This window comes from Epinephelus fuscoguttatus, linkage group LG21 (assembly GCF_011397635.1).
Source record: "Epinephelus fuscoguttatus linkage group LG21, E.fuscoguttatus.final_Chr_v1".
In the NCBI taxonomy this organism is placed as follows: Eukaryota; Metazoa; Chordata; class Actinopteri; order Perciformes; family Serranidae; genus Epinephelus; species Epinephelus fuscoguttatus.
Genome location: NC_064772.1, coordinates 20,212,990 through 20,229,154, shown reverse-complemented (window position 1 = coordinate 20,229,154; position 16,165 = coordinate 20,212,990). Strand labels below are relative to the sequence as shown.

The 16,165-nt window shown below is 40.7% G+C and overlaps 2 protein-coding genes across 2 annotated transcripts in view; one reads left to right on the top strand and one right to left on the bottom strand.

Moving 5' to 3' along the window:
* zbtb47b (zinc finger and BTB domain containing 47b) overlaps window positions 1-9,998 on the top strand; it is a 36,618-nt gene extending 26,620 nt beyond the window's left edge. The window contains exons 5-6 of the mRNA XM_049564816.1: window positions 1,347-1,491; window positions 1,820-9,998. Of these exons, the coding sequence (XP_049420773.1) occupies window positions 1,347-1,491; window positions 1,820-2,262 (588 nt within the window). The 3' untranslated portion in view covers window positions 2,263-9,998. The remainder of the gene's footprint in view (window positions 1-1,346; window positions 1,492-1,819) is intronic.
* Window positions 9,999-10,460: 462 nt separating this feature from the next.
* On the bottom strand, window positions 10,461-15,022 carry klhl40b (kelch-like family member 40b). Its single transcript, XM_049564817.1, has 6 exons — window positions 13,696-15,022; window positions 12,769-12,929; window positions 12,582-12,689; window positions 12,257-12,442; window positions 11,685-11,834; window positions 10,461-10,889 (listed from the first exon to the last, which is right to left on the bottom strand). Exons 1-6 carry the CDS (start codon window positions 14,821-14,823, stop codon window positions 10,778-10,780), a joined length of 1,845 nt encoding a protein of 614 aa, XP_049420774.1. The 5' UTR covers window positions 14,824-15,022; the 3' UTR covers window positions 10,461-10,777.
* Between the last annotated feature and the right edge of the window lie 1,143 nt (window positions 15,023-16,165).

The following is a 16,165-nucleotide window of genomic DNA, read 5'->3' as shown; positions in this document are numbered from 1 at the left end:
ACAGTAATTTAAGCGTGTATAGAGCCAATGTATTTTCACATCTAACTGGGCGAATTAAGGATTTATTTCAACCAAACCAGCGTTGTTATTTTTGAAACAGTGGAAAGAGTAACAAAGGCGGTATTTGTGGTTTTTATTTTGCTTCTGTTGAGTTTGAATGAAGTGTGCTTTACAATGATAAATTGCTATTTATTTAAATGGAGTCTGGTGGGTCTGGCAATCTCGATTCCAGGGCTGTTACTAGTTAAACAAAAAGGACCTTACTCTTGAACAAAAAGGTCTATCTCTGTTGGGATCTTTTCCATAAATTGTCATAATAATAATAATAATAATAATCTGATCCTGTCAGTGTCAAAAACAAACACTTTTGGCGGACGTAAACTGAAGTGTGAACCTGCACCGAGTGGTCACATTGCAGCCTGTTTTTGCAGCACTAACCAGTTTTTTAAATTGTTATTCCCATTAGTCACTTGGACACAAAAACACGGCAAATACGGGTCCAGGTTGAAAAATACAGCACTTACCCTTTAAGGTCAGGGAGTCTGAATGATGTGGGGATCCAGATGTGTTGATCAAAGGAAAATCCCTGTCATTACCGAATCGTTTAACTATCTTTATACACTTAACGCCCTATAACGTATTTAAACTGTTTTGTGTGTTGCTTTCTGGCATCATTCTTAATCAACACCACACTCTTAAATGAATAGTCCCTTTCTCTTCGTGAACGTGGCTGTAGTTTTTGCTGCATTCATCAGGTGTGGGCATATTTGATAGAATGACCTAACTGCTTAAAAGAAAAATTGAAGTTTTGGGAAATATGCTTATTTGCATATTTGCCATGGGTTAGATAAGAAGATTGAAACCACACTCTTGTCTGCACAGTAAATATGAAGGCACAGTCAGGAGAGGGTTAGCGCAGCTTAGCATAAAGACTGGAAACAGAGGGAAACAGTTAGTTAGCCCTGTTCAAAGCTTAAGTCCTGAAACACTTTAATCAAAGTTTAACGAACAACCTATTGGCATATTTTATGTTGTATAACTCAACATGTGTAATACCCATTATACAGTTCATGTTTCACAATAAATACTTTTGATTTTATTACTGAAATGGGTTACAGTGCGTTTTACAGAAACAAATGTCACAGCTGAAATTTGATTTAAATTTGTCAGAATAGAGATGGACCGATGGATACCTGAGTTTTTACTTTCATGGATCAGTTTCATTTAGCAGCACTGTATTTTCCACAGAAGGAACCCAATGACTATTCATTTTGTGACCACCATTTATGGGGCTGTTTATGATTGTTCAGACTTCGTGTGAAAACATTCATTGTGTGCCTTTTCAGAACTGTAGTGAGCGCTTCCAGTACAAATACCAGCTGCGCTCCCACATGAGCATTCACATCGGACACAAGCAGTTCATGTGCCAGTGGTGCGGAAAGGACTTCAACATGAAACAGTACTTTGATGAACACATGAAGACACACACTGGTGAGTCATCTCTTGCACTACTGATGCAGTCGTCTTCTTCACTGCTGTTGTTGGTGCATTGCTATGCTAGTTTGGCTCTTGAGCTGCTAAATACTCCCCACAACAAACGAACCACACCAGAGTTTGTTTGTAACCAGACCGAGACCTTCTTGAGAAGGTGGTCTCGGTCCAGTTGTTTTGGTGTGATTGCTATGTTCACACCTGCCCAAATGAACCACACTTAGGGGGGAAACAAACTTGAGTTGACTGAACCGAACCAAACAGGGCAGGTGTGAAAGCACCCTAAGAGACGCTGAAAAGCTCCACAAACCTGTGTGTCTTTGTGCAGGAGAAAAGCCGTACATCTGTGAGATCTGTGGGAAGAGCTTCACAAGCCGGCCCAACATGAAGCGCCACCGCCGCACCCACACCGGTGAGAAGCCCTACCCCTGCGAGGTGTGCGGCCAGCGCTTCCGCTTCTCCAACATGCTCAAGGCCCACAGGGAGAAATGTTTCCGCGTCAGCAACCCCATGGTTACCGATGGCAACGACCCCCTCGGCCTCCATCAGCCTCTGGCCTCACCCGTCGTGGACTCTTCCGGTCAGGTGCAGCTGGGGACGGCGCTTCCTGCCACGTCTGCGACCACACCCGCCGCTGCCTCGAGCCCACACCCTCTCCATGGCACCCAACTGTCTCTTCCCCTGCTGCACTCCATGGGGGGGCTGCCTCCCACTCATTTACCCCCACCGCCTCCCCTGTTCTCTGCCGGTAGGATGAACTCCAACAACTAACAAATCTCTGTAGCATCGAAAGCACTTTTTGTTACTTTTGTTTTTCTTAGAGCTTTTAAAAGGACTCCTGCGGCGGGAGAGTGATGCACCTCAGTGACGTTTACACTGAGGGGAGAAACTGACTGAAGGCTACACGGAGGCCTCGTAAGAAAACACACATACACCTACCACAATAAGAAATAGTTATTTTTTACTCTGTTAAATACAATAGATAACCTCAGAGTCCAGTAGGACGCGTCGTCACCGTGCTTCTCCTCATGAGTTTCACAACTCTGTTCTGGTTTCATTTGGGATTTTTCCACCACCACACACACATCTCTCCAGAGCCTTGCACAATGCATTGATTGTAGCATCTTTTACAAAGTGGGAGGAAGAGTTTCCTGAATCCTCACTCATACGGGGGTCATCAGTCACGCGAGAACCACACTATGATGAGAAAAAAAAAAAAGTTTTATTTTTGATCGTTCTCTGCCAAGATGTAGCGAGTGGTTCTGGTCTGACCCAGCAATAACCAAATGTGGATTTGTCTCTGAGCATATACATGTATATGGCATTGCCAATAACCAAATCCTGTTAGCTCACCTGCTATAGTTAGATAATGTTATACAGCATTTATAATCGATCCTGCACCTTACATTTAACTCTAGTGATATTTAAAATGTACTCCTAATTGTCTCGATTTTTATAATTGTGATAGTGTGTAACTTGTGGCACGTTATGTCAATTTGTAAGGACGCGAGAGAGAGTCGTGGAGGCGTGGAGAGTCGACCGTGCAATGCAGTGTGTATGTGTGTGTGTGTGTGTGTGCGCGCGCTTGTGTGAGACGTGAGGCAGAGATGTGAGATGAAGATCTACGTTCAGCTAATCAACGCTTGAGCTTCCCCTGAGTCAGGAGATGGAGTAATTTGTTGACTCTCATCTTTTGCTTACATTAAGCAAGCGTGCTCCTCTCCTGTAGATCTGGCTTCGAGATGGTATCGCACTTTTCTGTGACTTGTTAGTAAAAAACCTCATGTACTCAGACCTACAGTATATTTGTAGGTTTAAAAATCTAATGTTAATGTTAACTTTCCCAACTAAACCCGATCTGTATCATAGTTTGCAGAGTGTAGGGATGATAATAATATTCACAAAAACCTACTTACGTCACGTAGCTCATTAAGTGTACACATTTCATCATGATAGATATCGTGAAACAATAAACATTATATTACAATGCCTAAATCTCTCAAAAAGCACTGACAGTGAGTACTTTTGGCACAACAGAGCGCATCACTAAAAGGGCTCCTTATGATGACATCACTGTTATAAACTGGTCAGTGGTGATCTGTAGAAGCTGATCAAATTAAGAGACATGCAGTATGTAATACCCCTCAGACATCTGTGGCTCTACGTGCACTTTTGACAAGTTTGTCACGAACCTTCTCGAGTAGAACTGAAATAATAGAATTGAATCCTCGTCAGTAAAAAGTTCTCCTCTTTGACATTTTGGGAAATATTTCTTGCAGAGAGTTAGCTGACAAGAATGATACCACTCTCCTGTCGGTATGTTAATTATGAAGCTACAGCCAGCAGCTGTTAGCTTAGCTCAGCACAAAGACTGGAAACAGTGAAACAGCTAGCTTGGCTCTGTCTGAAGGTTAAAAAAATCATCCACCAGTACCAAAAGCTTACTGATAAACAAGTCCTGTTTGTTTTCATTCATTATCCGTAACCACTTTTCCTATTCAGGGTCATGGGGGCTGGAGCCTATCCCAGCTGACACTGAGTGAGAGGCGGGGTGCACCCTGGACCGTCACCAACTGTTGTTGTGGCCTGAAGTGCCTGATTTCATGGCAGCTTTTCTATAAAAAAAAAAAATGTGATGCATGTTGCTGTTTTGTGGGGGGGGGGCTTGCTTTTTTGCTTTTTTGTATAATTAATTTAAAACCAAGGCAACTTGTTCCATACACAGACTGTAAAAAAAAAAAAAAAAAAAAGGACATAGGTGCCATGACGTCGCCCATGGATTTGTGGGCATCCATTTTGAAGCCTTAAGTTTGGTATATCAACTGTCGCCATCTTGGTTCTTGGGAGCCAGGAGTGAACAAGAGGTGGGCCTGACTCACATCACAGACTGTGGTGACACCTTGCCAACAGGTGGTCAGTCAAAATGGCTCACCCGTAATTATATGAAAATTTAAGTCTTAATGAAATTTAAATGGGTGAGTTATATAAAAAAAACCCCTCCTGTATAGTTGTCATGAAGGGGTAAATTAGCTATAGAGACCAAAACCATTTTTTGTACCAGGTTGTTAACATGATTATTTCTGCTAAATTTCGGCAGGAGTATCTGTGGGGATTGACTGCCATCTGGAGCCAGCCTCAAGTGGTCATTCAAAGAACTGCAGTTTTTTGGCACTTCCTCACTGGCTTGATTTTTCAGCTCTGGAGGTCACCGCTTGGTTTCACACCATGTTTAAACATTTTATTTGAGACATTTGATTCCTAAACTATTTTCTCTATCACACACACAGTTTGTCACGCAAAGAGGCAAGCATGCCTCTGTCACTTCTTGATTTATACTACACTAACATTACGACAAACCGTGCATATTTAATCTGACTCACCTTGATTCTCAAGAGGGGCTGGATAGCTGATTTTGTACTTTTGGACAGAGCCTTGCTGGCTGGTTTCTCCTTTTAGCATACTTCATGCTAAGCTAGGCTAACTGGCTGCTGGCTGTAGCTTCGTAGTTACCATACAGATATGAGAGTGGCATTCATCTCAGCTAATTCTCTGCAAGAAAGCAAACAAGCATACTTCCCAGAATGTCAAAATATTCCTTAAAATCTGACACTTCAATCAGTTAATTACCCAAAAAGAGTCTCGGTGCACTATCGATGCACTCCCGCTCACTTTATCTATAGACTTGTAGTGTAACGTTAACCTGTAAATATTGTTAAGATGTGTTTCTTCCTCGTGATTAATTCCTCATGTTTACATTTCGAGAGTCATTTGAATGTGCCCCCACGTGCGTCTTGGCTGGTACTACCGGAAAGTTGGAGTTTGTGGATAAGCTTTTGTAAATGTAATAAGCTGTTCATTGTTTTATTTAAAAGACAAATTGAAGCACCTTAGTGTAGTCTTACGTCTTAGCCCACCCCCAGTTACACGTGTTTCTTAAACTGCCATGGTTAAATGGTTAGGGCCACATCAGATGCTATTTGAAAATGGTACTTCTTCTTTTATTTGTTTGTGTGTCCAACACGTTTTGTACTTTGATTTGCTGCTTTTGTACAGGGTCCAGTTTGAGACTGCCCTTTAAATGAAAAGTCTGCTGTTGAATTGTTGAGTATATTCTGGCTGTGATCAATCCAAGTTAGCCTTACTGGACAGAGAGCTCCAGGGTCAGAATTGAGCTACAATTTAGACATTATGAGCAGTTTGATGAGGTAACTGCCAACGTTTTACACCCATCTAGGCATTGATCTCGTCTTTGGTAGATGGGGCTTCTGATTGTTGACAGAGAGAGGACTAAAGGCAATGTCACATAAACATAAAGACTGTTGCTCTCTTGTGGTATCTTAGTAAACTGCACTCTGTCAGCCACACTAAAGAAAGAGAAAAGCCTCCCTCCCTTAAGAGTACATTATCATTCATAGTGTGTCTCTAGTTATCACTGGAGAAGCTCATAGTACTTTGGGATCATAAGAGAAGGCTATTCCCACTTCACTGTTTTGAGAAGCACTAGCCCAAGAGACAATACTGAGATACTGTGGTTATAGTTTGTGTATTCGCCTTATACTCGGAGGGATTTGAATGTTTTTGTGTAATGGATGATGACGATAGTAGCTGATGGTAAAGGAGGGATAGTAGTTAATACTACTGATTTATGCACTTTGAATTTGATTGCCACATTAGCCCATAATGGGGAACATGTATGCAGACACAAGGTGAACAATAGATAGCAGATGCTTACTGAGAAATATGATTTCCACGCAGCAGGCTGAATCCAAAGGCATACATTCTATGTTTAAATGTACCGCGTGGATATCAGTGATCATGATTAACATCTACAAATTACAGTTAATTTATTTGTATTATTTGTTTGAATTTGATCGGTTTGTGGAGTCAGTTATGTGTCGCCCTGCACCCTTAACTGGTGTTTCCGTGTTTCAGCCTGCCTGTTTGACACTGTACTGCTCTTTAGAGGCCCAGACACACCAAACTGACATCAAAGAACTAATGGTGACAAAGGCTAACATTGCATTGCCTCAAGTTGCCTGTGTGTCGCTCAAAAAGTTGCGCTTGAACACCCTGTAAAGACGTCAACCAACTAGCACGAACACTCTGCGCCTGCCTGAGAGGAAATGACTCTTCATACCAGCAGGTGGCGGTAGTCTGTTTTTGTCATTCAAAAAGGGAAACCAGAAGACAGACAGGGCGGATTCAATACACTAGTTCGCCAGTTAGCATATTAACAACACAACCCAATGTTGAAGGAACAAAAGATATTTACTGGCGCTAGCGAACACTAACACAAACTACGAACCGTTTCTGCTAAAGAGCTCAGTGGCTAAAAACATAATCTTACCCATATAAGTTTGTTTTGATCTCACAGTCTCACACCTTCACACCTCCATTTCTCTTCTCCTGGACTGAGTTGACCCAATCAGAGTGATTTAATTTGCCGTCTCCGATGCTAATTCAGCATGCTAAATCGGCCATAAAAAAAACCGCACGAGACAAATAGTGCCAACGGTGCGAAACACACTGCCAAAACTAGGGCAACAGACTTTCAACAACGGCCCAACATTGACCGACATTGACCAACTGACTGTCGCCTTGGTGTGTCTGGGCCCCAACAAGTATTTGTGACTCGTCCATGAGGGTGCATACAGCACAGCTACGGTTGTTTCCGACTAGCTTGTTCTCCAATCACTACCATAACTAAGAGAGGTTAGTTTTAGCTCTTGCCAGTTTGCTCCTATTATTAAAGGAGCTTTAATATGTGACTGTTATATTTCATGCTTTGAGAAAATGTTAAGGAAGTTGTCAGTTGCCAAATTGAGTAACGAGAAAGATATCAATTATTGTGAGCACTTTATACTCCAGTTCAGCTACTATGGTTTGAAGGCTGATACAGTAGCAGTTATATGAATCGAAATCTGCTGATGGCAGGTGTGTGTGTTTTGTTTTTGTTTTTTTATATTTCCATGGCATAAGATTATAGGAAATTTCAAAAATTGCAGTCGCTGCCAGAAATGTGTCCTCGGCAGGTGTTCAGTCCTCTGAAATAACATTTTATTTAGACCAAAGGGACGCCAAAAGTGTTTGTTCAGACCCTGCAAAATTAAGTCCTACTGTATGTACCTGCTTGGAATAAGACTGAAATGATATATTCGAATCCACTTAAGTTACAGGCTTCCAACCCACTGTGGTATAAATCAATTGGTGTTATGATAAATCAAGCAAACTCTATCATATTCATCATTTTGGAGGAGAATGACACTGAGCAGATGATCTCATTTGTTTTTAAACACCGGCATTTATCAAAGTAATTAGCAAATGGTTAAAAATAATGTAATGTAATAAAACTAAATTGTTTAGCCCCACTTGACACACTGTATTACATACAAAGTTAATGACACAGCATTCTGAATAAGCATGAAATCTAAATCCATCCTAGAAAGCAGAATTTAAATGTTAATCCTGTGTCTTGGATTATTTAGTGAACAAGTCTTCCCTGAGATGCGAACAAGACAAAACCCATCTGACGCATCATCAAAGCAACACTTAAACGAGCTGTGCATTAAAAATATATCAACAGACAGACATTTATGAGCCCTGATGTCTCCCAAATCCTAAAAATTAATGTAACAATCTTTTTAAGTATAAGTTTTTTTTATTTAAAAGTTGAATGGCAGTCAAGCTGAGATTCTAGAAACTGAGAAGGGAAATTTTTGCACAGTCTTTAGTCCTATATTCTAGGCAAGTAGGCTTTATGTCTTTAATTAGCCAAATTCTCCATTACTAAGGCTAGCAGCCAAAGGCTCGTGTTAGATCAGGCAAAGGTGGACATGCCCTTGTCCTTAAATGAGGGTTTGTCAGTGATTAAGTGGGTGCCTAGACCCCACAGTGACTGTGCACTCTGCATTGCACTCAAGGCAAATGTTTCTCACATCATGAAGCATTGAGCATGGCAGTTGGTACAAAGCAGATTGCTCATGGGATTGCCAAATTGGGTCTCTACTGGGACTTGTAGTTTTGGGGTTTAGCTGCTAGAGCCGTAGTGTGTTTCCAAAAGGATTTGATTCTGTGGCCTTCAGCTTGGAGAAAAGTTTTGTGAATATTGCTATTTTATTTTAGTAGCAGTTACTAAAGTTTCATGTCGATATTGGAGAGAAAGAATTGTATGTATGTAAGAATTTAAAGATATTTGTTATTCTTTTGAAGATGAAAAAAGGCTCTTTTTTTAAAGAATGGACAAGTTTTTTTGTTTGTATTTTTATCTACCCATATTTTGGGTGCAATCGTATGAAGCCCCAAAACTGACAAAAGGTTGCAGCAGGAGTCAAAAAATGTAACAGTATAAAAAAAAATAAAGAAATATTTTATTTGATAGATAATAAAATGAATCAACAACTACTTTGAAAATCAATTAATCGTTTTCAGTCATTTAGAAAAAGCTAAAATATTCTGGTTTCAGCTTCTTGCATGTGAATATTTTCTGTTTTCCTTAGTCTGCTATATTATTGAAATGAATATCTTTGGGTTTTGGACTGTTGGGAAAAAACGATGTCTGACATTTTATAGGTAAACAACAAATTCATCTATTGAAAATTTGTGTTATTGTTTTTGTTTTGTTTTTCTAAATCATTATTTTCAGCCCTAGAAGTTTACGGCTAACATATCTTTCCTTTGACCTCCAGTCAGTTAAAAATAAGCTGCTTTTTGTATTTGTGCTTAGTGTGTTTTAAAAGAGTCATTAAATCACACACTGATTTACAAAATGTAAAGGGTAGTGTACAATACAAATGTCTGAGAGTTACTTTAACTGTCTGTGATGAATATAAAAGACATGCACTTGAAAATAATTAGCAAGATTAGCTAGCTAACGCCAGTTAGCCTAAGCTAGCAAACTTTGTTTTTGTTCGCTTGCTAGCTAAATGCTTTAGCTGCTGTTACAAGAATTTCTACAGTGATAAACTACAAGACAGTGGTATAAAATATAGTTATGATCAGTATTTTATGTACTGACGGGTAGTTTTATGAAAAAGATTAGCTTTAGCTAGGTAGCTAGTTGACAAGGCCTGTGCTCAGTGTGTTTAGCCACAGTAAAGCTAGCTGGCTAGCCCATGCAGTCTATATTGGTCATACACACACAAATAATAGTATTTTGCTTTTATTACCAACTGATTTCAATTTAGAGTTACTTTTTACACTTTATTTAACTCAGTGTTATTTATTAATGTTTTCAGTTGTATTTGTGACTCGTCTGATAATCTTTTACAACATTTTGTCAGTTTTGGGGCATCATATAAACTCGATCATAAAATTGGAAAACAAATGTTGGTTATTTTGCACGTGAAAGTTTGGTTGGCTGTTCTAATAAGTTTGTTTGATGGTGACTTTTCCCCTTTTTGGGCAAAGATATATATGTGATAATATAACCATAGGCACCAATGCCATAGTCAATTCAAAGATGTATTATCCACATACCCTCTACATCTCCCATACTTACTCATACTGCAGCTGTGTTAAATCATAATGTGTACTGTTATTTGCTGATTCTCTACTTTATAATGTAAACACTATGTCTTAGTTAACTCTGGTGTACAAAGACCATGTGTAGGCAGTAGTCGTCAAGTTCAGCTATATTAAAATACTAAAAACCGTACAAGGACTATAGTGTCTAGAGGTGCTAATAACATTAGACTGTATTTTCTGTCTTTTATTGTATTATTGACTAGTGTTTACTGTCTGTAACAAAGCAGAGCGTAATGAAATCATTTCAATATTAAACAGTATAGATATATTATTGCAGATGGAGATGTGTGCTGTGTTTTTATTTCTGTGCAGAGGAACTGGAATTGTTTTTCTAACTGTATCATGTCCCAGCCGTGCTCTCTAATGACACCTACATTATGACTTTGCTGCCATCTGTTGGGAAATGCACGAGGTCTTTGCCAATACATTTTCCATGATTGTCATGACAGATTTTGGCGTTAAATACTTAAATTTTATTCCATTACAGTGCAAAAAATGTCAATAAGCTGCAGATTGCTTATAGTGTACAATCTCAGTCAGTTTAAAATCACTGAAACACACATATATAAAAATGTCTCCAATCAAAAAACAAAAAGTGTGCATCATAATAAGCCAGAAGTACAATTAGTCACATAATTAGAACTGCTATAGTCTAAAATAAAACAAACTGAACATCACATTTAGCAGAATCTTAACGTCTCTACTAATGTGAGATGTCACTGTGCGCAGATTTCTGTTTACAAGCAGGGACTGGAGGGGGGTTTTACATCTTGGTGAGACGCAGCGTGTTGAGGCGGACCCCCAGAATAGTGGCCCCTGAAGCGTACTGGATCTCTCTGAGGATCCCCGTCCACTTATTCTCTGTGTCATCAAACCTGAGGAGGTTAACAGACTGGTCATAAAAGGTAATACTCGGACACACACTTAAAAAATAGCAATCAACAGGCTTAAGTGCTATGTCATAGGCAACTGGACTTGCTTGAGTTTCTTGAAGATGTTCCACCTCTCATCCAAGAGGCTTCTTCAGTTGTAATTGACAGGTGCAGAGTCACAGGATTTAACCTCTGTATGGGTGTGACCCTTACAGAGTTGTTGAGTTCACATGTGAGTTATTGGCCCACCCGGCCATTATGTGTGTCGTGTTTAGGACTGAAGAAGCCTCTTGGATGAGAGGTGAAACGTTTTCAAGTAAATCAAGCAAGTCCAGTTGCATTCATATATTGTTTTCATATTTTGTTTTGCTCTTCACATTGAATTTGGAACTATTTACGACCGCGCACCTTCAGTGCAGGTAATGAGATTTATGATTTAGTTTGGCGAAGTGATGTGAGATGCCACTATTGTTATCGATGTTCAAGTGTCCTCCGTTCCTTTTCGGACAGCTAAGTGGATCAAGTTACCCAGAGAAGCTGTCCCCGTGCTCTTACTTCACCCACTGATAGTTAATTCAGTAACTAGTAAGTTTATAGGTAAGACATGAGAGAGAAACCTGCCTTACACTTACTTCAGTGTTTGACTACAAAAAAAACATCATGCCTGCACCACTGTATTGGTCGACGCCCCCAGAGGCTATCATCATTAGACTGATAGCTGATGTCTTCCAAGACTTGGAGCACTATGGATAAATGAACATGTGAATTAAAGAACCTGTGTGTGTTATTATGACCCACCTCCAGATGTCATTCATCTCTTTGGGAACAGTTTCATCACTGTCCTCCAAAGGCATCATGGCAAAACCTCCCACAGCGTACAGCAAGCCAGCCAAAGACACCAGGTTCAGAGAGCTACGCTCATGGGGAAAAGCTACAAAGTCTGACCACCTGAAAAAATGTTAAAAGCAAAACACACACATAGAGGTTTGTTTCAGTAAGGTGCAATGCATTTACAGCTTTTTAAAGCTAAATTTAATATTTTAATATGTGTTTTCCCCCAAAGACAAAAAGACTTTAAAACTAAAGCAGTAATGTGAAATGTAACAAACAAGAAATAAAGAAGCTTAATTTGCTTCAAGAAATTTGAAAATGCAACAACCCAGTAAACAAACAACATCTCTTCAGTGCGATTTCCTCTTTCTGCAAAGTACACATATAAAACAGCACAAGAAATCACATTTGTAATTGTAATTTGAGGGTCCCTGGTGACTTCATGCCCTGAGCAGTTTGCACATGCCTTGCAGCCAGAAACTGTATGTGGCAGCCACACTAACTTTTTTCAGCTTTTACACCAATTTCAAGGAACTCACTTGTTTGTAGCGATGTCGTACACCTCCACAGAGTCTGTCAGCCCATTGTCGGTGACTCCTGCCGCCACATATATCTTGTCCTTATGAACGGTGGCTCCGGATAAAGAACGTGCAACCTTCATGGGTGCAAGCTCCTTCCATTCAAATCTCTTGGCATCATATGCACACATCTTCTTCAGGCAGCTCCTTTATATGAAAGACAAAGATCATTCAAGTCTTCTCTTTGTATGACTTTTATTTTGACCATGTGTAGCTGGATTAAAGAATAAAGCCTTCACACTTGCTATAGATGGATATTAATGTTATGATCCTACTCAATACTCACTTGTTTTCTCCCTTTCCTCCAATCACGTAAACAACATCATTGTGGGATATCGTTGCGTGTCCATACACCGGGTAAGGAAGTGGCTCTGATTCGCCCCATTTGAAAGAGCTGCAACAGTGTATATTAGTTAGGATTCAGTCCTGAGAACAGCAGTCCAATTAAATCATTCACACCAACTCGTACTCACTGTCTGTCATAGACCAAAACTGAGTCCAGCGTTTGTTCCTGATCCTTCAGTTCCTTCCCTCCCAAAACAAAGATGGAGTTCTCAGCCTCAGCCAACCCAAACAGGAAGCGGGGAGACGGGAGGGGAGGCATCCCCAGCCAATCAGCAGTGGTCGGGTCATACTGAGGTCATAGGAGGTCAAACAATTGTGAATGGGTTACATTTACACCACCTGAAATACACATGCTCCAGCACTTGCAGACAGACGCAAACACTGCAGGTAGATGCACCCAGGGTAAACCCCTTAACATCCAATTTCCAAATCCAGAAAGACATATTTTAGATGTATTGTGCATTGTTTCATCCGGGTTTTCCACAGAAATTCTCTCTGACATACTTGGTGTCTTTGCAAAATTTGGTATCACATTAAAATATATCATAAAGTTATGTGGATTTGAGCACACCCCCAAAGGGTTTAGTACAAATTAGGGATCTGCATTTTAAGTAATTTCCATATTTCAGTACTTGCATTAAGTAATTACTCACAAAATAGAAAATCCAATGTAAGAATAGGGTTCGATATTACCACCCACCCAAGCACTTGAAAAATTCAAGGTTATCCTATATATTTCATAGCAGTTACATCACTGCGACCCGTACAAAAAATGTTAACTTTTAGTATAGAACAGGGTCACTTTACATTTATATGGAGGAAAAAAGAAAAAATGCGATTACTGTGTTGAACGAATACTGACTTCCAAATCGAGTACTTGAGTACTTATGCTCATCCCAAGTACATATATTAAGCATCATTCAGCATCATGTTTGTAATTGTTAGCTGTAAAGTTTTAATATAGATGTTTATTACTTTATTATTTGGCAGAAGTGCTGCAGGACCTTAAAGAATCTAAGATCCTCCCTCAAAGCTTCACTGAGAGCCGTTCCTACCTGCAGGAAATAAGAGCACAGTGGATCGTCTTTGTTCTGTTCATCATAGAATAACCCTCCTGCCACAAAGATCTGGTTCTCCTTGGTGACCAGGCTGACGTGGTTCTTGGGAACCTGTGTGGAAAGTGATGCTACGAAGCAGTCATTCCCCGTCGGATCGTAGGCCACGGCACCTGCGTCATTCACCATCAGTATCAAGTTCCTGACAAACATGCCGTATCGCAGGTTATCGTTCAGGATGCCCGGGAGCAGACCTTCTTCTTCTGCATTATCCTCATTCTCTCCATCTTCCTCTGCTCCACCGTCCTCCTTCTTGCTTTTGCTTTTTTTAACCTCGGGCATTTTCCCACTGAGAGCATCCCTAACCAGCTGTAGTTTCTCCTGCAGCTCAGGATTAAAGGCAATCAGTTTGTGTTTCTCCACCTTTTCCTTCAGGTAGTCCTCGCTGACCAGACGCAAACGAACGCAATCCAGCAAACCTGGCAGATCTTTCTCTCTGCTCTGAGTGTCCTGAGACACCCATTTCATCAAAGCCTCGAACACCATCTCCTCTGTTTCTACGTTCAGATTGTCGTTTGCTAAAATGGCTGCCAGCTCGCTGGGTAGCAGCTGCAGGAACTCCTCGTCTCTGGAGATGAGCTGGAAGCGTTCGCAGGCGAAGTTTCGAGCAGAGATGGCCAACCTGGGACAGTCCAGCATCAGGCCGAGCCTGAAGATAGCCAGACAGTTGCTCAGGCTCAGGCGCTTTTGTAGGAAAGACACACATACGGTAAAAATCGAAGGGATCTGGTACAAATTAGCCACTGCAAAGATGTCCTGGACGTTCTGCTCTGTCACATTGATTTTGGACGTGTACAGGTACTTGAGGACCAGCCCCATGACACCCGGCTCCACATCCTCCAGGACGATCTCTCTCTTTTTGCTCTCCTCCATGTCAGACAGGAAGATGGAACGGAAGTACGAGCTGCAGGCGCACAGGACCAGCCGGTGGCAGGGGAACTCCTTGTCTTTGATCTTCAGCACACAGTCAACCAGCTTTTCATTCTCCAGCAGGTCGAACAGGCCGTCCTGGAGCAACGTCTGCTGGTACATCCTTGGTTCATCCATGGGGTTTATCGGCAGAGCCATTGTCCTGGCAGGGGGCGTCTAGGAGCCTTTCAGGGGCTTTGAATTAAACAAAAGTGGATCTTCTTTGCAGCAGAGTTTAAGTTTCTTGCTTGGAGAGAGGATTCAGAGACACAGTCACTCTACTCTTCACCCACACCAGCTGAACCCTGGGACGGCCCACTCCCTCAGCTGTCCTGACCCTTCAACTGAGCTCCAACTGGTAGGTTATTTATAGTCCGGCCGCTCGGTGTGGAGCTATGGACTTCATTCTAGAACATGAAATGCAATAGCCACGCTTCAATCCCTCTTACCCACCTCCATCCCCACCCCTGCCCACTCCCCAGGAACATCCACCCACTCAAACAGCTGACACATTGTTTCATGGGAAGTGTGTGCACCCTGAGTCATGAGTGGATCTGGAGTGGGTGAGTTAAGAGGCTGCCCCCTAGGGTCTCTGTGACTGAATCATTAAAGGAACAGTGTCACTCTGTCAATTTGTTACATTACTGCATTTACATGACAACCACACTGAGGTGTTGCCACAGTAAAGGTTATTTAATTGCTGGTAAAGCATAAAGCAGGTATTCTCCACTATTTCCTAAAATTCTGAAGTCATAAATTGCACAACATCAAACATAAAAAACAAGTGGAATGTCGCAACAACAGAAAATCTAAGATATTCATGATTTGTTTTTTTATTTCAGGGTCTAAATTAGAATGCTGTTCCCATGGTTATTGAAAGCCTGGAAAAGTCCTAAAACTTCTAAATCTCATTTTCTAGGCCAAAAAGTGTCATGGTGTTAGTGAAATCCTTAAAAATTTTGGTCATGGAATTTTGTTGTGTTCAATGGAATTAAGTATCTAATTTTCCAGGCCTTGAAAGTCATAGCATTAGTAAGATCCTTGAAAGTTTTAGAGAACTAATGGAATTTTATTTTGTTCAGTGGAATCAATTGTCATTTCTAAATCTCATTTTCCAGGCCTGGAAAAGTCATAGAATGACTAAAATCCCTTAAAGTTTGAAAAAGTCATTGAATTTTGTCGAGTTTAATGGAGTTAATTTTGACATTAACCTTTAGTGGATAACTTTCCATGTAAAGAAACGTAACAGCAAAATTAACCCCTGTACAGTTGTCAGAAATGTTAAAATTAGCTATTCAGACCTAAACTGTTTTTTGTACCAGGCTGTAAACATGTTTATTTCTGGTGTAAAGTTGGGCATTTTAACATGGGAGTCTATGGGGATTGACTCCGTTCTGGAGCCAGCCTCAAGTGGCCATTTAAGATACTGCAGTCTTTGGCATTTTAATGTTGGCTTCATTTTTCAGCCCTGAAGGTTGCTTTTTACTTTACTGTGTGACAC

Coding starts and splice junctions, on each gene's coding strand:
- klhl40b (XM_049564817.1), bottom strand. CDS start 14,823: ATGGCTCTGCCGATAAACCCCATGGATGAACCAAGGATGTACCAGCAG. Junction 12,690..12,768: donor GTTTTGGTCTATGACAGACA/GTGAGTACGAGT, acceptor ACACTGTTGCAG/CTCTTTCAAATGGGGCGAAT. Junction 12,443..12,581: donor GGAGGAAAGGGAGAAAACAA/GTGAGTATTGAG, acceptor TTTCATATAAAG/GAGCTGCCTGAAGAAGATGT.